Genomic DNA, 18,276 nt, shown 5'->3' with positions numbered 1-18,276 from the left:
GAAATTTTAAAGTGTATAACGGCAAACACTGTCTCCTTTTGTATTGTTGATTTACTGTGGGACGCATGACATTATTAAGTGATTCTGGCATACAACCCCCAAGAAATCGCTTAAGAATCAATAACCGAGCAGAATGGCAATAACTGCTTTACCTTGAACTGCAAAAACATCCTTGACCCTACTCCTTGAATTTTTTCAGACATTGAATGTGACGTTGAGGTACTGCGTTCCTTTCTTGGTGGAAGGCTTCTTCCATTACACTAGGATATTGTACTGTAGTAGGATCTTTCAGGCGTGCGATCCATAATGTCCAAAACATGCTCTATAGCATTGAGATTTGGTGGGCCAAGTTAGAGTTGCTACCGCCTCTTGATGTAAGAAATCACCAACGGCAAGAGCACGCACGATGTGACAAAACATTGCTTCTCATGAAGGCTGGTCTTGTAGAGGATGGTTATCGAAATGTGGTACAACCCTATCTGAGATGTCAATGGCGTACCGTTGTCCATTCAGATTTGTCGGATCGTCAAAAACAACGGCGGTTGCGATACTTTATTCCATGTGTACATTTTGGCAATTCAACCACTTTCAGCATGCAAACAGACTAAGGCTTACTATTCACATCGAACCAGGCCAAAATGTACCCTGTCCGTATGCCCAATATGTCTTGCAACACGGCCAGTAGCCCTCTCCCAGAACCCATAGATTCCTTTAACATGTTCGCGTGCTACAGAATCCTCACTTGTTCATTGGAATTCGATCACACGACATTGTGATTTTATGTTTTGCTATCTTCTTACATCTTTCCCTGGATGTGACTTGATCTGGACCCCATTTATTCCCTGAAATGAGGTATAGTAACATTTTGTTATTATTGTGTCATGATCTATGTCCTTTCTGTATTAAAACAGGGGGGCGATGGAGTGGCCTAGTGGTTAAAGCGCCCACTCGTCACGCCAAAGACCAGGGTTTAATTCCCCACATGGGTACAATGGGTGAAAGTTCATTTTGGTATCCTCTGCCTTGATATTGCTGGAATATTGCTAAAAGCGGCGTAAATCCATACTCACTCACTTTCCATAACACGCCATCGATGTTGGCTTCGTGTTTTTCTTGGTCTCTGCTGATGGCTTACCTCGGACACCAAGCCAAGAACAAGCCAGCATCAATGTACCGTTCCAGAGAGGTAGAACCGTACAGAAAATTCTTCATACCAATGGCAGACCAACCCCAACAAACAAAGAAGACTCCACAAGTGCAGTTAACCAAATAAAATGTGACTGCGGTCATTCGTTTATAGGCCAAAGTACCAGGCCCCTCCCTGTAAGAATTAAAGAACACCAACCTTCAGAGAAGAGCAAAGACTCTGTGCTCAGACCACAGCATCCTTTGGAGCAGCATTAAGGTACTCCTCAGCTATCAGGCCACTACAAGACTGAAACTACAAGAAGTCATTCACACCTACCAGCCAACAGAGACCAAGGTTATTGCATACGTACTGCCTACGATCAACTCCTAACTTAACAGCCTTAATTCCATCTCTCATTTCGCTCATTGTCCATCTCATTGCGGGCTTGCTCATAATCTCTTCCTTGTTATAATCCTGCATTGTATAAACATTATCCTTATTGTGTAAACACCCATCACACTTTGTACATCAGCCGTATGTATTGTGTACACCAGTTAACATCATCAGTCTGTATAAACATTATCCTTACTCATGTGTATAAATGCTTTACCTGCAGTACTGTACATCATTTGCTTGATAACGGTGTTAGCCGTGAAGATCCGGGTTTGAGTTGATCTTCAGTAACCCATGTTTGTCGTAAGAGGCGACTAAACGGATCGGGTGGTCAGGCTGGCTGACTTGGTTGACGTATGTCATCGTATCCCAACTGCGAAGATCGATGTTCAATCACTGGATTGTCTGGTCCAAACTCGATGATTAATAGGCCGCCGCCATATAGCTGGGATATTGCTGAGTGCGGTTTTAAGCAACAAGCAAGAAATACACCGACACATTGTATATATTGTAATAAAGAAGTTGTATATTCATAAAACTGCCTCCCTTGTTCTTCTAAATGTCAGCTTAGTTTGATCCTCAGTTTATATCCTTGTCTGACCCGTGAAGATCCGGGTTAGAATTGATCTTCAGCAACCCATGCTTTTTGTAAGAGGCGACTAACGGCACCAGGTGGTCAGGTTCTCTGACTTGGTTGACACATGTCATCGTATTCCAATTGCTCAGATCGATGCTCATGCTGTTGATCACTGGATTGTCTAATCCAAACTCGATGATTTACAGACTCGATGATTTGCATTGGTTCTGATCAGGGTCAAACTGTGCGCGTTATGTAGCAATATGAGACCCTGGACCAAGTGGGCCCTAGTTTACGCCTTTTCTATGTTAAAAATAATTGGCCTTGGTTTTTATCTTAAGCATTCATTTATATGTTTACTCACTGTCAACCCCTGGGTGTGCCTTGTCACTTCAAGTTGCTGAACTTTCCAAGCTATACATCGGATCTCCAAGCTAGTGATGTTTATATTTGTTTGTGTAGTCCCTTCTTTCGTTTTTTTTGTACATGAAAATAAATGTTGTTTCAAAAGTATAATTTCGTAGTATATTTTTGATCAGTTATAACGTCATATGCCAGTTTCAAACAGCGGATCAGGAGAGAATGGAGATGTTAAACAAAGCTGTGTATACTTTACATCACCATAGCAATGAAGTGACCCAGGGAGAAGCGCATCCACTATTATTGTGGGTGTTTCTCATGGTCAGATTCAGTGGGAGGAGGGTTTGAGAAACAATATACGAAATGATATATTGTTGACGATACAACTAAGAAGTTACGATGTTTGTGCAAAATCTTGTGCAGAATCTTGATCTTATCAAAACATTGCCATTAATTTTGAACGTTTGTCTGTTTTCTGTGAAATATATATATAATCTGAAAAGAGTGACAAGACTTTCCATTGCGTTAAAAGACTTTCCCTGTTCGGAAGCGTTCCGAATAAGACATTGGAATCTTCTCTTCAGCAGTGTTCCCAACCAGACCTGGAAACAAACTCTTGGTAGTGTTCAGTTGTGTATCAATAAACTGCAAATATAATTCCTGACATGGCCCTTTATGGATGCCCCGTCTACTAGTAAGCACTATTTACACCTGCCTTTATGGAGGCACCTTACAAGGGAAAGCTTGCATCTCCACCATGATAAAAACAAACAAACAAAAACATCAACAACAAAACAAACAAAAACAACAAGAAGCAGAACAGAAAAAAAGAGATGCCGAACCAACTCGCCATGGTAAACAAAAGAAAAAATGAAAGAAATTGCGCCTGTAAGAACATATTTCGATTGTACATCTTAAATCTTATTTTTATCTTGTTTTGTCCTTATGGCTTAAAATACGTACAACGTTCATTTTATGGTTACACGGTGTATGGATAGATATTATAAGTTGCGAGTAAGGCTGCATCACAATTGTCATATATTAGGATAAAACGTAAAAGAGTTAACGAGCATAATACATGTGTGTTGTTTCGAATCGGTTTATTTTAACACTTTCAGTGGCAATCGACAGACAATATAAACAAAGGGTTTATCTCCCTTTATCACTTTTCATAGCGCTCAATGAGCGTGCAGAGCGGAGATATATGTGACCCTGTGCTGTAACCATAGATGGGATAATCACTTCTGTAGCTGCCACGGAATATGCTTACCTTTGGATCAACGTCTGGACCGTCTTCCTGGTCCTCAATGACGGCATCAGAGTGTCCAGGCGACTCACCTGTTGCTGTTCCAGTTCCATGTCTAGCTCAACAGTCTCTCAACCCGTCACTCATGTCTCTCACCCTTCTCTCATGTACTTTCACCCCTCTCATCCCTCCCCTTTGTACATTCACCACTCTCGTCGTCTCTCTTCACTCTCACGCACTCTCCAATAAAGCTTCACAGTGACAATACGCCTTACACACGTCAGGACATAATAAATAATTCGAAGGGGGATACAAATAATAAAACTATATTTATATAACATTGTTAATCACAATCAGTTTAAAAATAGAACGTTATTTAATACAAAGTGTGATTGCATCTGCATCTTCATCTACGGATGCAACCTAATGTACAACATACCATATTTGTATACTTATCACATGTTTATTTTATTGTTTACGAGAGAGAGATTTTATAATGTAAGTGTATATCTGTATTTCTACCAGTCAAACCTATACTGATATCTCACCCGTGCAGTTGTTACCCTCCTCCTCGTAGCCCTCAAAACAGGTGCAGTTGAATCCTCCATCTGTGTTTGTGCAGTTCTGTAGACACGTGTTGAGGTCCGGATCCAGACATTCGTCGACATCTGAAAGGAGAAGATAACTCCTTCCTGCTACCTCTACGTGAACCGTGTGGCATTTGAGACACATTATTACCTTGAACACATAACAAGGTAGACCCTGAAAACATAGCATCATGGTAGATGTTGAACACAAACTCCCCGGAACACATAAGTAGGAAACTCCTGAACACATAACAAATTCGACCCTGAAAAATAGCTACTTCGTAGATGTACTACACGTAACTCTCCGGGAGACAAAACTAGGAAACACCCGAACACACAGCGAGTTAAAACCCCGAAAACATACTTGCTAGCTTCCTGGTAGATGCTGAACACATAACTCCGGAAGACAAAACTAGGAAACCCCCCGAACACATAACAAGTTAGACCCTGACAACATACTTATTAGCTTCCTGGTAGATGCTGAACACATAACTCTCCGGAAGACAAAACTACGAAACCCCGGAACACATAACAAGTTAGACCCTGAAAACATACTTATTAGCTTCCTGGTAGATGCTGAACACATAACTCTCCGGAAAACAAAACTACGAAACCCCGGAACACATAACAAGTTAGACGCTGAAAGCATACTTATTAGCTTCCTGGTAGATGCTGAACACATAACTCCGGAAGACAAAACTAGGGAACCCCCGAACACATAACAAATTAGATCCTGACAACGTACTTATTAGCTTCCTGGTAGATGCTGAACACATAACTCTCCGGAAGACAAAACTAGGAAACACCTGAACACATAACAAGTTAGACCCTGAAAACTTACATTTCTGTAATGATTTGATTACAGTGCCTATCTAATTTTGAATTCGTACTAACGGATGTTTTTTGCTGCTGAGTATATATATTCTGGAAAGAGTGGCAAGGCTTTTCCACTGCGTTAAAAGACTTTCCCTGTTCGGAAGCGTTCCAAATAAGACATTGGAATCTTCTCTTCAGCAGTGTTCCCAACCGGATCTGGAAACAAACTTTTGTTAGTGTTCAGTTGTGTATGAATAAATAGCAAATATAATTCCTGACATGGCCCTTTATTGAGGCTCCGTCTACTAGTAAGCACTATTTCACCTGCCTTTATGGAGGCACCTTACAAGGGAAAGCTTGCATCTCCACCATGATAAAAACAAACAAACAAAAACATCAACAACAAAACAAACAAAAACAACAAGAAGCAGAACAGAAAAAAAGAGATGCCGAACCAACTCGCCATGGTAAACAAAAGAAAAAATGAAAGAAATTGCGCCTGTAAGAACATATTTCGATTGTACATCTTAAATCTTATTTTTATCTTGTTTTGTCCTTATGGCTTAAAATACGTACAACGTTCATTTTATGGTTACACGGTGTATGGATAGATATTATAAGTTGCGAGTAAGGCTGCATCACAATTGTCATATATTAGGATAAAACGTAAAAGAGTTAACGAGCATAATACATGTGTGTTGTTTCGAATCGGTTTATTTTAACACTTTCAGTGGCAATCGACAGACAATATAAACAAAGGGTTTATCTCCCTTTATCACTTTTCATAGCGCTCAATGAGCGTGCAGAGCGGAGATATATGTGACCCTGTGCTGTAACCATAGATGGGATAATCACTTCTGTAGCTGCCACGGAATATGCTTACCTTTGGATCAACGTCTGGACCGTCTTCCTGGTCCTCAATGACGGCATCAGAGTGTCCAGGCGACTCACCTGTTGCTGTTCCAGTTCCATGTCTAGCTCAACAGTCTCTCAACCCGTCACTCATGTCTCTCACCCTTCTCTCATGTACTTTCACCCCTCTCATCCCTCCCCTTTGTACATTCACCACTCTCATCGTCTCTCTCTCACTCTCTCACGCACTCTCCAATAAAGCTTCACAGTGACAATACGCCTTACACACGTCAGGACATAATAAATAATTCGAAGGGGATACAAATAATAAAACTATATTTATATAACATTGTTAATCACAATCAGTTTAAAAAATAGAACGTTATTTAATACAAAGTGTGATTGCATCTGCATCTTCATCTACGGATGCAACCTAATGTACAACATACCATATTTGTATACTTATCACATGTTGATTTTATTGTTTACGAGAGAGATATTTTATAATGTAAGTGTATATCTGTATTTCTACCAGTCAAACCTATACTGATATCTCACCCGTGCAGTTGTTACCCTCCTCCTCGTAGCCCTCAAAACAGGTGCAGTTGAATCCTCCATCTGTGTTTGTGCAGTTCTGTAGACACGTGTTGAGGTCCGGATCCAGACATTCGTCGACATCTGAAAGGAGAAGATAACTCCTTCCTGCTACCTCTACGTGAACCGTGTGGCATTTGAGACACATTATTACCTTGAACACATAACAAGGTAGACCCTGAAAACATAGCATCATGGTAGATGTTGAACACAAACTCCCCGGAACACATAAGTAGGAAACTCCTGAACACATAACAAATTCGACCCTGAAAAAATAGCTACCTCGTAGATGTACTACACGTAACTCTCCGGGAGACAAAACTAGGAAACACCCGAACACACAGCGAGTTAAAACCCCGAAAACATACTTACTAGCTTCCTCGTAGATGTAGTACACATAACTCTCCGGAAGACAAAACTAGGAAACCCCTTCGAACACATAACAAGTTAGACCCTGACAACATACTTATTAGCTTCCTGGTAGATGCTGAACACATAACTCTCCGGAAGACAAAACTACGAAACCCGGAACACATAACAAGTTAGACGCTGAAAACATACTTATTAGCTTCCTGGTAGATGCTGAACACATAACTCTCCGGAAGACAAAACTACGGGAAACCCCTGAACACATAACAAATTAGATCCTGACAAGCGTACTTATTAGCTTCCTGGTAGATGCCGAAGACATAACTCTCCGAAGACAAAACTAGGAAACCCCCGAACACATAACAAGTTAGATCCTGAAAACATACTTATTAGCTTCCTGGTAGATGCCGAAGACATAACTCTCCGGAAGACAAAACTAGGAAACCCCTGAACACATAACAAGTTAGATCCTGAAAACATACTTATTAGCTTCCTGGTAGATGCTGAACACAAAATTCTCCGGAAGACAAAACTAGGAAACCCCAGAGCACATAACAAGTTAGACCCTGAAAACATACTTATTAGCTTCATGGTAGATGCTGAACATACATAACTCCCCAGAAGACATAACTCCCACAGAACAATTTAGACAAACATATTTATTAGCTAGGAAACCCCCAGAACACATAACACAATTTCCTGAGGACTTCATGGTAGATGCTGAACACATAACTCTCCACACGAAACATATTTATTAGCTTCCTGGTAGATGCCAATATAACTCTCGAAGACATAACTCTCGCAGAAGACAAAAACTAGGAAACCCTGAACACACATAACAAGTTAGATCCTGAAAAACATACTTATTAGCTTCCTGGTAGATGCTGAACACATAACTCTCCAGAAGACAGGGAAACCCCTGAACACATAACAAGTTAGATCCTGAAAACATACTTATTAGCTTCCTGGTGGTCAATGAAACCTCCGGAACACATAGGAAACCCCTTAACATTAGACCTGAAAACATGCTTATGGTAGCTGCTGAACATAACTAGATGCTGGAACCCCAGAGACATAACGATTTAGGACTCTGACAACATATTTATTAGCTTCCTGGTAGATGCGAAACATACTCTCCCAGAAACCCCCCTGAACACATAACAAGTTAGACCCTGAAAACATACTTGCTAGCTTCCTGGTAGATGCTGAACACATAACTCCGGAAGACAAAACTAGGAAACACCCGAACACACAGCGAGTTAAAACCCCGAAAACATACTTATTTGCTTCCTGGTAGATGCTGAACACATAACTCTCCGGAAGTCAAACTCTAGATATGTAACCCCCGAACACAAATCCCGGAAGACAAAACTGGGAACCTCACAATCATGGTTTAGCACAATAATTTTATCACAATTAGTTTGAAAATATAACGTTATTTGTTACAAAACGTACCAATTAGGGCCTGTGTCAAATCTGGTAGATCTACTCACCATCACCTGAAGACTGAACATCTCGCTTCTCTCGCTCCTGTTGAAGGTTGGTCTCTGAAGGGAGTAGGTCAGAATTCAAAGCGTCCTCTGACAACAGGTCAACTTCTGACGAATACTTCCGGTACAGGGATGTAAAGACCGCAATCTGATATTCATCTTCTAGAATTGTAACATTATGAAAGAATTAAGACTTGTCCATGTGTGCCCCACCCTTATAAATATACAACAAAACACCCTTGTCTCAATACACGCTTTCCATAAACGCATTTTATTGTCTTCATTGGCATATTGTTACCTAAGTAATGCATTCCTACTGTTAAACTGTAAATTGTCAAGTGCATGCTTTCAACGTCCCAACAGTATTTCACATGGACTTGGTGTTAACATATTGTCGCCTGTCTGTCTTTCTCAAACCCGGGGAGATCCGGGGTAGAATTGCTCTTCAGCAAACCAAGCTTGTTAACACATGTCATCGTATCCCTACTGTGTAGATCGCTACTCACGATGTCAATCACTGGATTGTCTCGTCCAGAGTCGATTATAGTTGCTGAGTGCGGCCTTAAACAATAAATGTTCAAAATCATGTGGAACTGGTTAGAGGTTTTCTTCAACATAGAACCTCGATGTCTGGAGCTCCATTATCCAGTCAAAGGGGCCCCTAGTGCATAATTGATTACACATTCCTCAAGCTACGAAGATGACGATTGTCCAAGTAGATACCGGTCAGGACTGAGTCCAAAATATAAATGAAAATGAATTAGGAGTGGGTTAACTAGTACGGTGGTCATCAACATATCTTGGAAATGTTGGCAGGAAATCAGATCTGTTACACAAGAAACAGTGACTCCTTACAATACCTTCAGGGTGACCAAAAGGTAAGAGCGCAAGTTAAACGTCATTTGCTATTGTTTTCAAGAGAGTTATCACCTTCAGGGAAGTCGGCAGCCGGGTTGAGCGTGGGTTGTGTGAAGAATACTGTCGCGATTGCAAGCCATCGAAAGTATTTCCATCTGTTTGGACTCATACCTCTTACACCTGGAAATATACAATGTTATTGAAGCGTATATTAAAAACTTTGCTGTGGAAAAAAAATTGGATTCAGAACAATTTACGAGTGCCACGCATTACCATTTTGATCTCGTTTCACATGTCAACATATTGTCGGGTAAATCACAATATGACGTAGACATTTTGATCTCGTTCCACATGTCAACTTATTGTTGGGCTAAATCCCAATATGACAAAGATATATTTATCTCGTCTCACATGCCAACTTGATGTTGGAGGAAATCCCAATGTGACCTTGATATTTTGATCTCGTTCCACATGTCAACTTATTGTTGGAGAAAATCCCATTGTGACCTTGATATTTTGATCTCGTCTCACATGGCAACTTGATGTTGGAGGAAATCCCAATGTGACCTAGCTATTTTGATCTCGTTTCACATGGCAACTTATTGTTGGAGGAAATCCCAATGTGACCTTGATATTTTGATCTCGTCTCACATGGCAACTTATTGTTGGAGGAAATCCCAATGTGACCTTGATATTTTGATCTCGTCTCACATGTCAACTTATTGTTGGAGGAAATCCCAATGTGACCTAGCTATTTTGATCTCGTTTCACATGTCAACTTATTGTTGGGGGAAATCCCATTGTGACCTAGCTATTTTGATCTCGTTTCACATGACAACCTAATTGGAGGAAATCCCAATGTGACCTAGATATTGTGATCTCGTCTCACATGTCAACTTGATGTTGGAGGAAATCAAAATGTGGCCTTGATATTTTGACCTCGTCTCACATGTCAACTTATTGTTGGAGGAAATCCCAATGTGACCTTGATATTTTGATCTCGTTTCACATGTCAACTTATTGTTGGAGGGAATCCCAATGTGACTTTAGACATTGGTCTTGGACGTTTACCATTTGGCGAACTTCACCACAACGAGTGCTATTAAACAGAGAAACGTATTCAAGATCAATCTTGGATACTAACCAATGATTTCTGTCACACATGCATAACGTAAGTTTGCAAAGCGAACGGCACCACTAGGAAGGGGTGGAAAATACAACAGCCCAAGATATGTCAAGTTTTAAACTACTGGCAATTGGTCACGAGGTGTAACACAACATAACATAACATAACATCACATCACATCACATCACATCACATACCATCACATACCATACCATACCATACCATACCATACCATACCATACCATACCATACCATACCATAACATAATCTCCCAAAAAAGAAACGCATCATGAAAATAGCAATTTCATGTAGCAATGAATTAAAACGTGATTCATTTTACAAAAGGTTTTGCTCTGTTTATGAGTCCTATGGTGTTTATGTTTTGAAACATCACAACAAAACGCACCATCCGTAATATACCCGTATTTAACAGCATGATTTTCAATTTCGGCGTGTAGTGTCACAGGATACACAATTCACATGCAATGCACGTGAAAGTTGGGGATCAGATAGTCTCAATGATGGGTATAAAAGGTTGATCGCTGTCTGTCGATTATTCACTGTATTTGGAATATTGTTGACGAACGCAAAATGCCATGTCTAAGTGAAGCCAACCGTCATATCGCCATTGGTTTGCTTGAAGCTGGCCAGTCTCAACGTGCAGTTGCCCGACGCATGAATGTTCACCAAAGCACAATTTCACGTCTCTGGGAGAGATATCGCCGGCAGAATGCGGTAGCAGACCTCGAGCGACCACTGCGGCGCTGGATCGCTACATCCGGGTACATCACCTGCGTCATCAAACAGCTACGGCGACCAGTACCGCTCGACAAATACCCGGATTGAGGAGGCTTTCTGCACAGACCGTCAGGAACAGGTTGAGAGAGGCTGGTTTACGTGCCAGAAGACCTTATTTTGGCCCTGTGCTTCGACAACAACATCGTCGACATCGAGTTCAATGGTGCACCAACGTTCAGGCCTGGAACCTACCGAATTGGCGTCGAATCTGGTTCAGTGATGAATCACAATTTCTATTGGAACGACGCGATGGAAGAATGCGGGTGTACTGACGTCGACGTGAACGTTTCGCCGACGCTTGCGTACCCCAGGTGGACAGATTCGGCCGGGACAGTGTTATGATGTGGGGAGCGATCACCTGCCGTAGGAGAAGTGATTTGGTGATGATCCAGGGTAACCTGACAGCTCAACGGTACTGTGACGAAATCTTACGCCCACACCTCCTTCCAATCATTGATCGCCAGAGGGAGTTGTTTCAACAGGACAATGCCAGGCCCCACACAGCACGTCACACTAGAGACTTCCTCCAGAACCACAACATCAATGTGCTCCCCTGGCCCTCAAGATCACCGGACTTAAACCCGATCGAACATCTGTGGGATGCCCTGGACAGACGGGTGCGACGCCGTAACCCTCAGCCCCAGACACTTCAGCAACTCGCACAGGCACTACAGGCAGAGTTGGCTGCGATTGGGCAACACAAGATTCTGAGACTTATTCGTTCGATGCCGAGGCGATGCCGTGCAGTTCTGGATGCCCACGGTGGTCACACGAGGTATTGACTTCAGCGCCACCACACGTCTCCATGTGACACTCAAACTGACTTTCCTCGAGTTGGTGCCAAAGACGGATAAGTCTGCATTCCCAGTGTGCAATTTCGCTATATTTCATTGACTCATAAAGCCTACAAGATGTTTCAAAATAAACATAAAAATACAGTTGAAATTCTATATGCGTTTCCTTTTTGGGAGAGTATATAAAACAAAGCAAAACAAGAAAAGACATGACATAACGATTTAATATGGTGAAACGTGAAAAGTTTCATCTTGTTTTCATCGTGTTTCCATCTTGGGAATAGGGTTGGGATACGATGGGAATTGGGATACGATGGCATGATAAAGCAAGTCTGTAAACCTGACCACCCGATCCCGTCAGTCACCTCTTACGACAAGCATGGGTTACTGAAGATCTGTTCTAACCCGGATCTTCGGGGTCGTTTCATCTTGTACAGGCATTTGTTTTCGAACTGTAATCCATATCAATCAGGCATGCTTGCACAGAAACAAACGGGTTTATGCCCGGACTGTCGACAACAAGAAATAATCCGTCCAAATTACTTGGCGACAGTCCGGGAAAAGGGAGGTGATGTTCTACATGAGTGATTTCACTCCCAGTGTTCTCGAAATTAACAAACTAATTAAAACAGAGTGTGATATATATATTAGACAATATATTTATTCAGTCAATATAACAACATACATGTATCATATGTCACACAATATAGCATATTTGTTAATATATTTCATAAAGCTCACACAATATATTTGTGTGTGTGTTTTATATAAATAAGTGATTTCTGTTGGTGTATAAGTAATAAATATATAAAAGATGAGTCCAGTTATTTCTACTTGCCAAAAGTCGTTTATATGTGCACTGAAGTAATCTGAATGTTCAGCCAGGATGAAGCAACTCTGACACATGGTCTGTGTAATTCAAATCAGTAAGTCTGTCGGCAAGAAGGTCGGCCTTCAAGGATCGAATCCTAGCGTCGATGATTCGGTAGCGACGTCTACGGACAGGATCTCTCTGCTGACCTTGGATCTGCTGAATTTTTACTTCAGTAGATGACTGTTCTTTTTGTAGCATTCGCACAACCTCAAATACATTCGGATGTGTCTTCATGGCATACTTGTTGATTTTGTTGTGCCAACCTTCCAAATTATTGTTAGTTCTGTGTCCATCATTTTCAAAATGATTCCAAGTTGACAGTGTCCATGGACCTTCTACCCAGGTGGTAGTAACGTAATCCATCAGCTGTGTCGCCTTTTCACCTAGTGGTGCGTCTGCAATGGCATCAAGCCAGACATCTTCAACTTTATCCAGAGGCACTAAAGGTAGAGCTGCAGCTCGACGCACTAGTCTTTTCACATTGTTGTCTGACTTGTACTCTGAAGCAAGGCCTACTTTCTGTGTGACTTGAACGCATCAACCTTAGTAAGAAACGGAATAGCAGGATGGTTGTGACCTTGACCGACCATATTCAGCAGGTTGTTTTCTGTAACCAGATATGATGGACAGGTTGGATCTGTACATCTCCAGTATGTTTTCTGACCTCTGCGTCTGTTGACTCTGTACTTGAATCCATTGTGGTAAAGATTCTGACCTCTATGAATGTTGTCAATCAATTAAACCCGCACCATAGCATTTGCCATTTTGACAGTGGTAACAAAATATTCATGTTCTATTATATATACCCACATGCGAAATGTTTACAAAAGCATTTCGATAATCCTTCTACTCCCAATATCACAAAATAATTTGTAAGCTCTCTGTTTCTCATGTTGTTGCATGTTAAACTCCAAAATGGTAATCCTTCCACTCGCATAACGTAAAATAATAATCTGGTTTTTGCAACCTTAATTCTCTTGCAAATTGTTAAAAAGACATTCTCTTTAATCTACTTAATTCATTTACTCATGATACGAGCATAGCTGTAGCCGCCATGGCCACTTGCAACCACTAAGCAAACATTCTCTTTCATTATTTAACACCGTCACGGTATGTTGACCACGCGATGTCGACATTCCGGGTTTTTTGTTTTGTCGACGGTTAGGAACATCCTATTTTTCATTTGTCGACAGATCGGGCTGACACCAAACAAACAGAAACATTTGGTAATCAATACGAGGTTACTGACAACTGAAATATGCTCCAAATGGCTACCATAAAATTCGTGAATATTTTTCTTTGGTGGGTGACCCCTGAAGATCCGGGTAGTGGTGTTGCTGTTACTGTCGGTCATAATGCAAATTCTGAAAAAGTGGATGTACTTAAGGTGATATCAAATTGAACCCTTGACGATCCGGGCTAGAATGTGTCTTCAGTAACCCATGCTTGTCGTAAGAGACGACTAACAGGATGGGGTGGTCAGACTCGTTGACTTGGTTGACACATGTCATCGTATCCCAATTGCGTAGATCGATGCTCAGGCCGTCGATCACTGGATTGTCTGGTCCAGACTTGATTATTTACCGACCGCCATCCTAAAGTTGTAATATTGCTGAGTGCGGCGTAAAACTTAGCTCAATCAATCAATCATTTTTTGGTGGGTGGAGTCATCAATGTTTGTAAAAGAGCGTATGACCAGTTCAGTCGTGCCAGAAAAAGTACGCCCGACAACGACAAAATGCGTCCTGAATAGAACTCCGTGTGACTTGTTCAATAGGGATAGATAACACACAGTCTACTGTAGTCTGTGAAGTGTGGACATAATGCAGCGTAAAAATCTCCCTTTTGTTCCTGATACCTCACAGTCACGTTGCATCAGTACAATGGACCCCAGCTACAACATTAGATCTCGCGAAAACGGATGTGATAAATCTTCTGTTGCACCTTCAGTTCAGTAACTCAGTTTATCCCGGATTTACCGAGCTCGATGTTTTGAACAAATGTTGCCTTGAACTTAATTGATATTTTCCCAAGTATAAAACAATAACAACGCTTACTCTCATAGGTTAGGTTGAACTCTCATTTGCGTGTGTGTGTATGTGCGCGTGTATGCGTGCGTGCGCATGTGCGTAATCATACATGTTCCAATAACGGTGATGACTTCCAATAACGGTGATGACATATACAGTTGGTAATTCCATTTTTTATTTGAACATTTTTGCCATTATACTTTGAAAACACCCACCCCAAAACAACTCGCCATTACGGAAGGATTAGACGAATATAGAATAAGTATTTCTGTGACAGTCGGCAGTATTCTATCCGTATCTTGGTGTTGCTCCCAGTAAACAATTTTGATGTTAATTGACGCTACACAAAGCTACGGAATATTCCACCTTATTTCTCTAACAAATTCTCGATTCGGAACATCCCGGACCTGCATGAGAAGATCAAGCTATCTAGGTCATATTGGGATGTTCCCCAACATCAAGATCCGGGTAATATCCGGGATCATTCCAGATAACATCCGTGAAGATTCGGGTTAGAATTGTTTTTCAGTAACGCATACTTACTGAACCCATTGACACATATCATCCTATCCCTGCTTAGATCAATGCTCATGATGCTGATCACTGGATTGTCTGGTCTAGACTCGATTATTACAGACCGCTTTCATATAGCGTTAAACAACAAACCAAACCAAACCGGAACATGCCACAGGGGCAGTGGGGTAGTCTGGTGGTTAAAGGGTTGGCTCGTCACGCCGAAGACCCGGGTTCGAATCCCCACATAGGTACAATGAGTGAAGCCCATTTCTGGTGTTCCCCGCCGTGATATTGCTGGAATATTGCTAAAAGCGGCGTAAAACCAAACTCAGTCAGTCAGTCAGTCGGAACATGTCACAGTAACAACCCTCAGGCAATGTATGTGAATTGAAATAAATATATAACTGCAACAGGACTTAATTGCCTTCAAATATATGTGCTCTTAAAATCAATCATACTATTCTCCATGTTCTTATCATATTGGAATGATCAAAATGTACGAATGTTTGGCCATTGCAAAGCGGAAAAAAGTGTTTACCTGTCGGATCTACAACTCATACGAAAATAATATATTTTGTTTGGTGGGTTGGGGTTGGGTTGATTGGGCGGCACTGTACAAAGCAAACACAGCAGTATGGCGATCGTAACTCCCAGACCTTAACACAGACCTACGTCAATCTCAGCGCAAAGGTCGTTTTGTACCACACCACCCTGAACGTATAAGTTCTGTTATTTGAAAGCAGAAGTCTTAGTAAGTGAATTGTTATCTGTTTGTCGTTAGAAGCATGAAGCATATAAAATACAATACAGATTAATATCAGGGATTTATGACGAAAACATTTAAACTATGAAACATTTCGTAGCTGTGTGCAGCTACAAGTTGAAATCCTAGCCCTTTATAGGGAGTTGGAGAATTGTGGTTACCGCACGCAGCAATAGCAGTTAAATCATGGTGGGGTATATATTATGACAAGCATGGGGTACAAGCAACCAACTTACGCTTTCTGTGATATCAGCTGCGTTCTGAGCAGAGGTGAAAGACACAACTTACCTCGTCTGATCAGATGCACCTCTAAAGGAGTCCAAAGGTGAAAGCTGGTCACGTGATCGAATGCTACCTGTATTTGTATTCACATGAGAGCAGGTGCAGGACGACCTGGGCGTGACTACGTATTGACTTTAGGCACATACAATTGAACCTGGATTCCTTTCAAGCGTGCACGTATTTATTGTGGACAGAAGGAAAACCACACGGTCTTAGTCTCTATGCATGCCCATCATGCAAAACGAACGAGGGAAAAACAAAGCGCCTTTGAGCAGCTGAGCTTAGCTGGATATCGGCGCTATACAAATGTTAGTATGTATGTATCATACCACTCCGTGTGTTATCTACACATTACTATGTTGTACACAATCATATCATAAAATACGTTGCTTCAAAAAGGAAGTAATAAATTAAAATCAGCTCCAAACATGGAGGGTCTAGAGGGGTGGGAGTACACAACCCGCTAATATACACAATATACATTTTGTGTATCTTTTGTTTGTTTGTTTGTTGCCACCGTATCCCAATTGCGTAGATCGATGCTCATACTGTTGATCACTGGTCCAAACACGATTATTCACAGACCACCGTCATATACCTAGAATATTGCTGAGTGCGGCGTTAACCAACCGACCAATAGCATTACATGTTGCTGAAGTTGCAAATGTGTTGGCGAGTGAGTAGGTGTATCTGCGATGTGTATTCATCAAGGCAACAAAAGATACACCCACGTTCATCTATAGTCCGTTTGGCTCAAAATCAACCGAAATCTAACTCGAAAACGATAGAATTCAATGAAACACTGATCATAATCAAAACATCAGACCAACTCTGTGATTTTTGTGTACTAGACATGCAAAGAATATTGCATGAACAACGCTGCAAGTACTGTAAGTCACTGACAAAATAGTGCCATGGATCGATGTTGTAGTGTTGTTCTTACCGTTCTCAGTGTACATACAGATTCAGTAAGGGCAGTGATGTGCTATATTTAGAGTACTGTCTATTTGTGTCTCATCCTATGTTACATCTCAAGTCATTATGAGACCAGCATTGTGTGATGAGACTAACATTGTGTCATTATACCCTGTATAAATTGCCTAGTTGCAAGTGCCGCATACCAACTGGTTGAATTTCTAATTTCAGAGTTTTAAAATGCAGTCACCAAATGAGCATTGCGATCTTTTACTTAGGTTATTCAGGGAGAATAGAAGATGCTGTAGATTATCCCTGTTATAACTAATGGGTCGTATGACTAATGGGGTGCTGTAGATTATCCATGTTATAACTAATGGGTCGTATGACTAATGAGTCGTATGACTAATGGCTGACTGACTGAGTTTGGTTTTACGCCGCTTTTAGCAATATTCCAGCAATATCACGGCGGGGGACACCAGAAATGGGCTTTACTCATTGTACCCGTGTGGGGATTGGAACCCGGGTCTTCGGCGTGAGGAGCCAACGCTTTAACCACTAGACTACCCCACCGCCCCTATGACTAATGGGGTGCTGTAGATTATCCCTGTTATAACTAATGGGTCGTATGACTAATGGGGTGCTGTAGATTGTCCCTGTTATAACTAATGGGTCGTATGACTAATTAGTCGTATGACCAATGGGGTGCTGTAGATTATCCCTGTTATAACTAATGGCCATGACTAATGAGTCGTATGGCTAATGGGGTGCTGTAGGTTATCCCTGTTATAACTAATGGGTCGTATGACTAATGGGTCGTATGACCAATGGGGTGCTGTAGATTATCCCTGTTATAACTAATGGGTCGTATGACTAATGGGGTGCTGTACATTATCCCTGATATAAC

The 18,276-nt window shown here is 41.3% G+C and overlaps 1 protein-coding gene across 2 annotated transcripts; it reads right to left on the bottom strand.

The window, feature by feature from the left end:
- Positions 1–235: 235 nt before the first annotated feature.
- LOC124256682 (signal peptide, CUB and EGF-like domain-containing protein 3) lies at positions 236–16,794 on the bottom strand. 2 transcript variants are annotated; one of them, XM_046690653.1, is made up of 6 exons: positions 16,461–16,793; positions 9,344–9,451; positions 8,417–8,575; positions 6,519–6,638; positions 4,254–4,373; positions 236–842 (listed from the first exon to the last, which is right to left on the bottom strand). In XM_046690653.1, exons 2-6 carry the CDS (start codon positions 9,438–9,440, stop codon positions 739–741), a joined length of 600 nt encoding a protein of 199 aa, XP_046546609.1. In that variant the 5' UTR covers positions 9,441–9,451; positions 16,461–16,793; the 3' UTR covers positions 236–738. The 2 variants fall into 2 exon arrangements, with proteins under 2 accessions (XP_046546609.1, XP_046546610.1); XM_046690654.1 differs by lacking the exon at positions 236–842 and adding an exon at positions 2,931–3,061 and having other exon boundaries at positions 16,461–16,794.
- Between the last annotated feature and the right edge of the window lie 1,482 nt (positions 16,795–18,276).

This window comes from Haliotis rubra, unplaced genomic scaffold (assembly GCF_003918875.1).
Source record: "Haliotis rubra isolate DU_JTF1 unplaced genomic scaffold, ASM391887v1 Scf635, whole genome shotgun sequence".
In the NCBI taxonomy this organism is placed as follows: Eukaryota; Metazoa; Mollusca; class Gastropoda; order Lepetellida; family Haliotidae; genus Haliotis; species Haliotis rubra.
The sequence above is the reverse complement of the archived record's forward strand: the minus strand, read 5'-3'. Positions and strand labels throughout refer to the sequence as shown.

Excerpts from the sequence above, each read along its gene's own strand:
- LOC124256682 (XM_046690653.1), bottom strand. The coding sequence starts at position 9,440 with ATGAGTCCAAACAGATGGAAATACTTTCGATGGCTTGCAATCGCGACA. Across the intron at positions 4,374-6,518 it reads GGAGGGTAACAACTGCACGG|ATGTCGACGAATGTCTGGAT; the intron begins GTGAGATATCAG and ends TTCTCCTTTCAG. Across the intron at positions 843-4,253 it reads GGAGGGTAACAACTGCACGG|GGAATAAATGGGGTCCAGAT; the intron begins GTGAGATATCAG and ends ACCTCATTTCAG.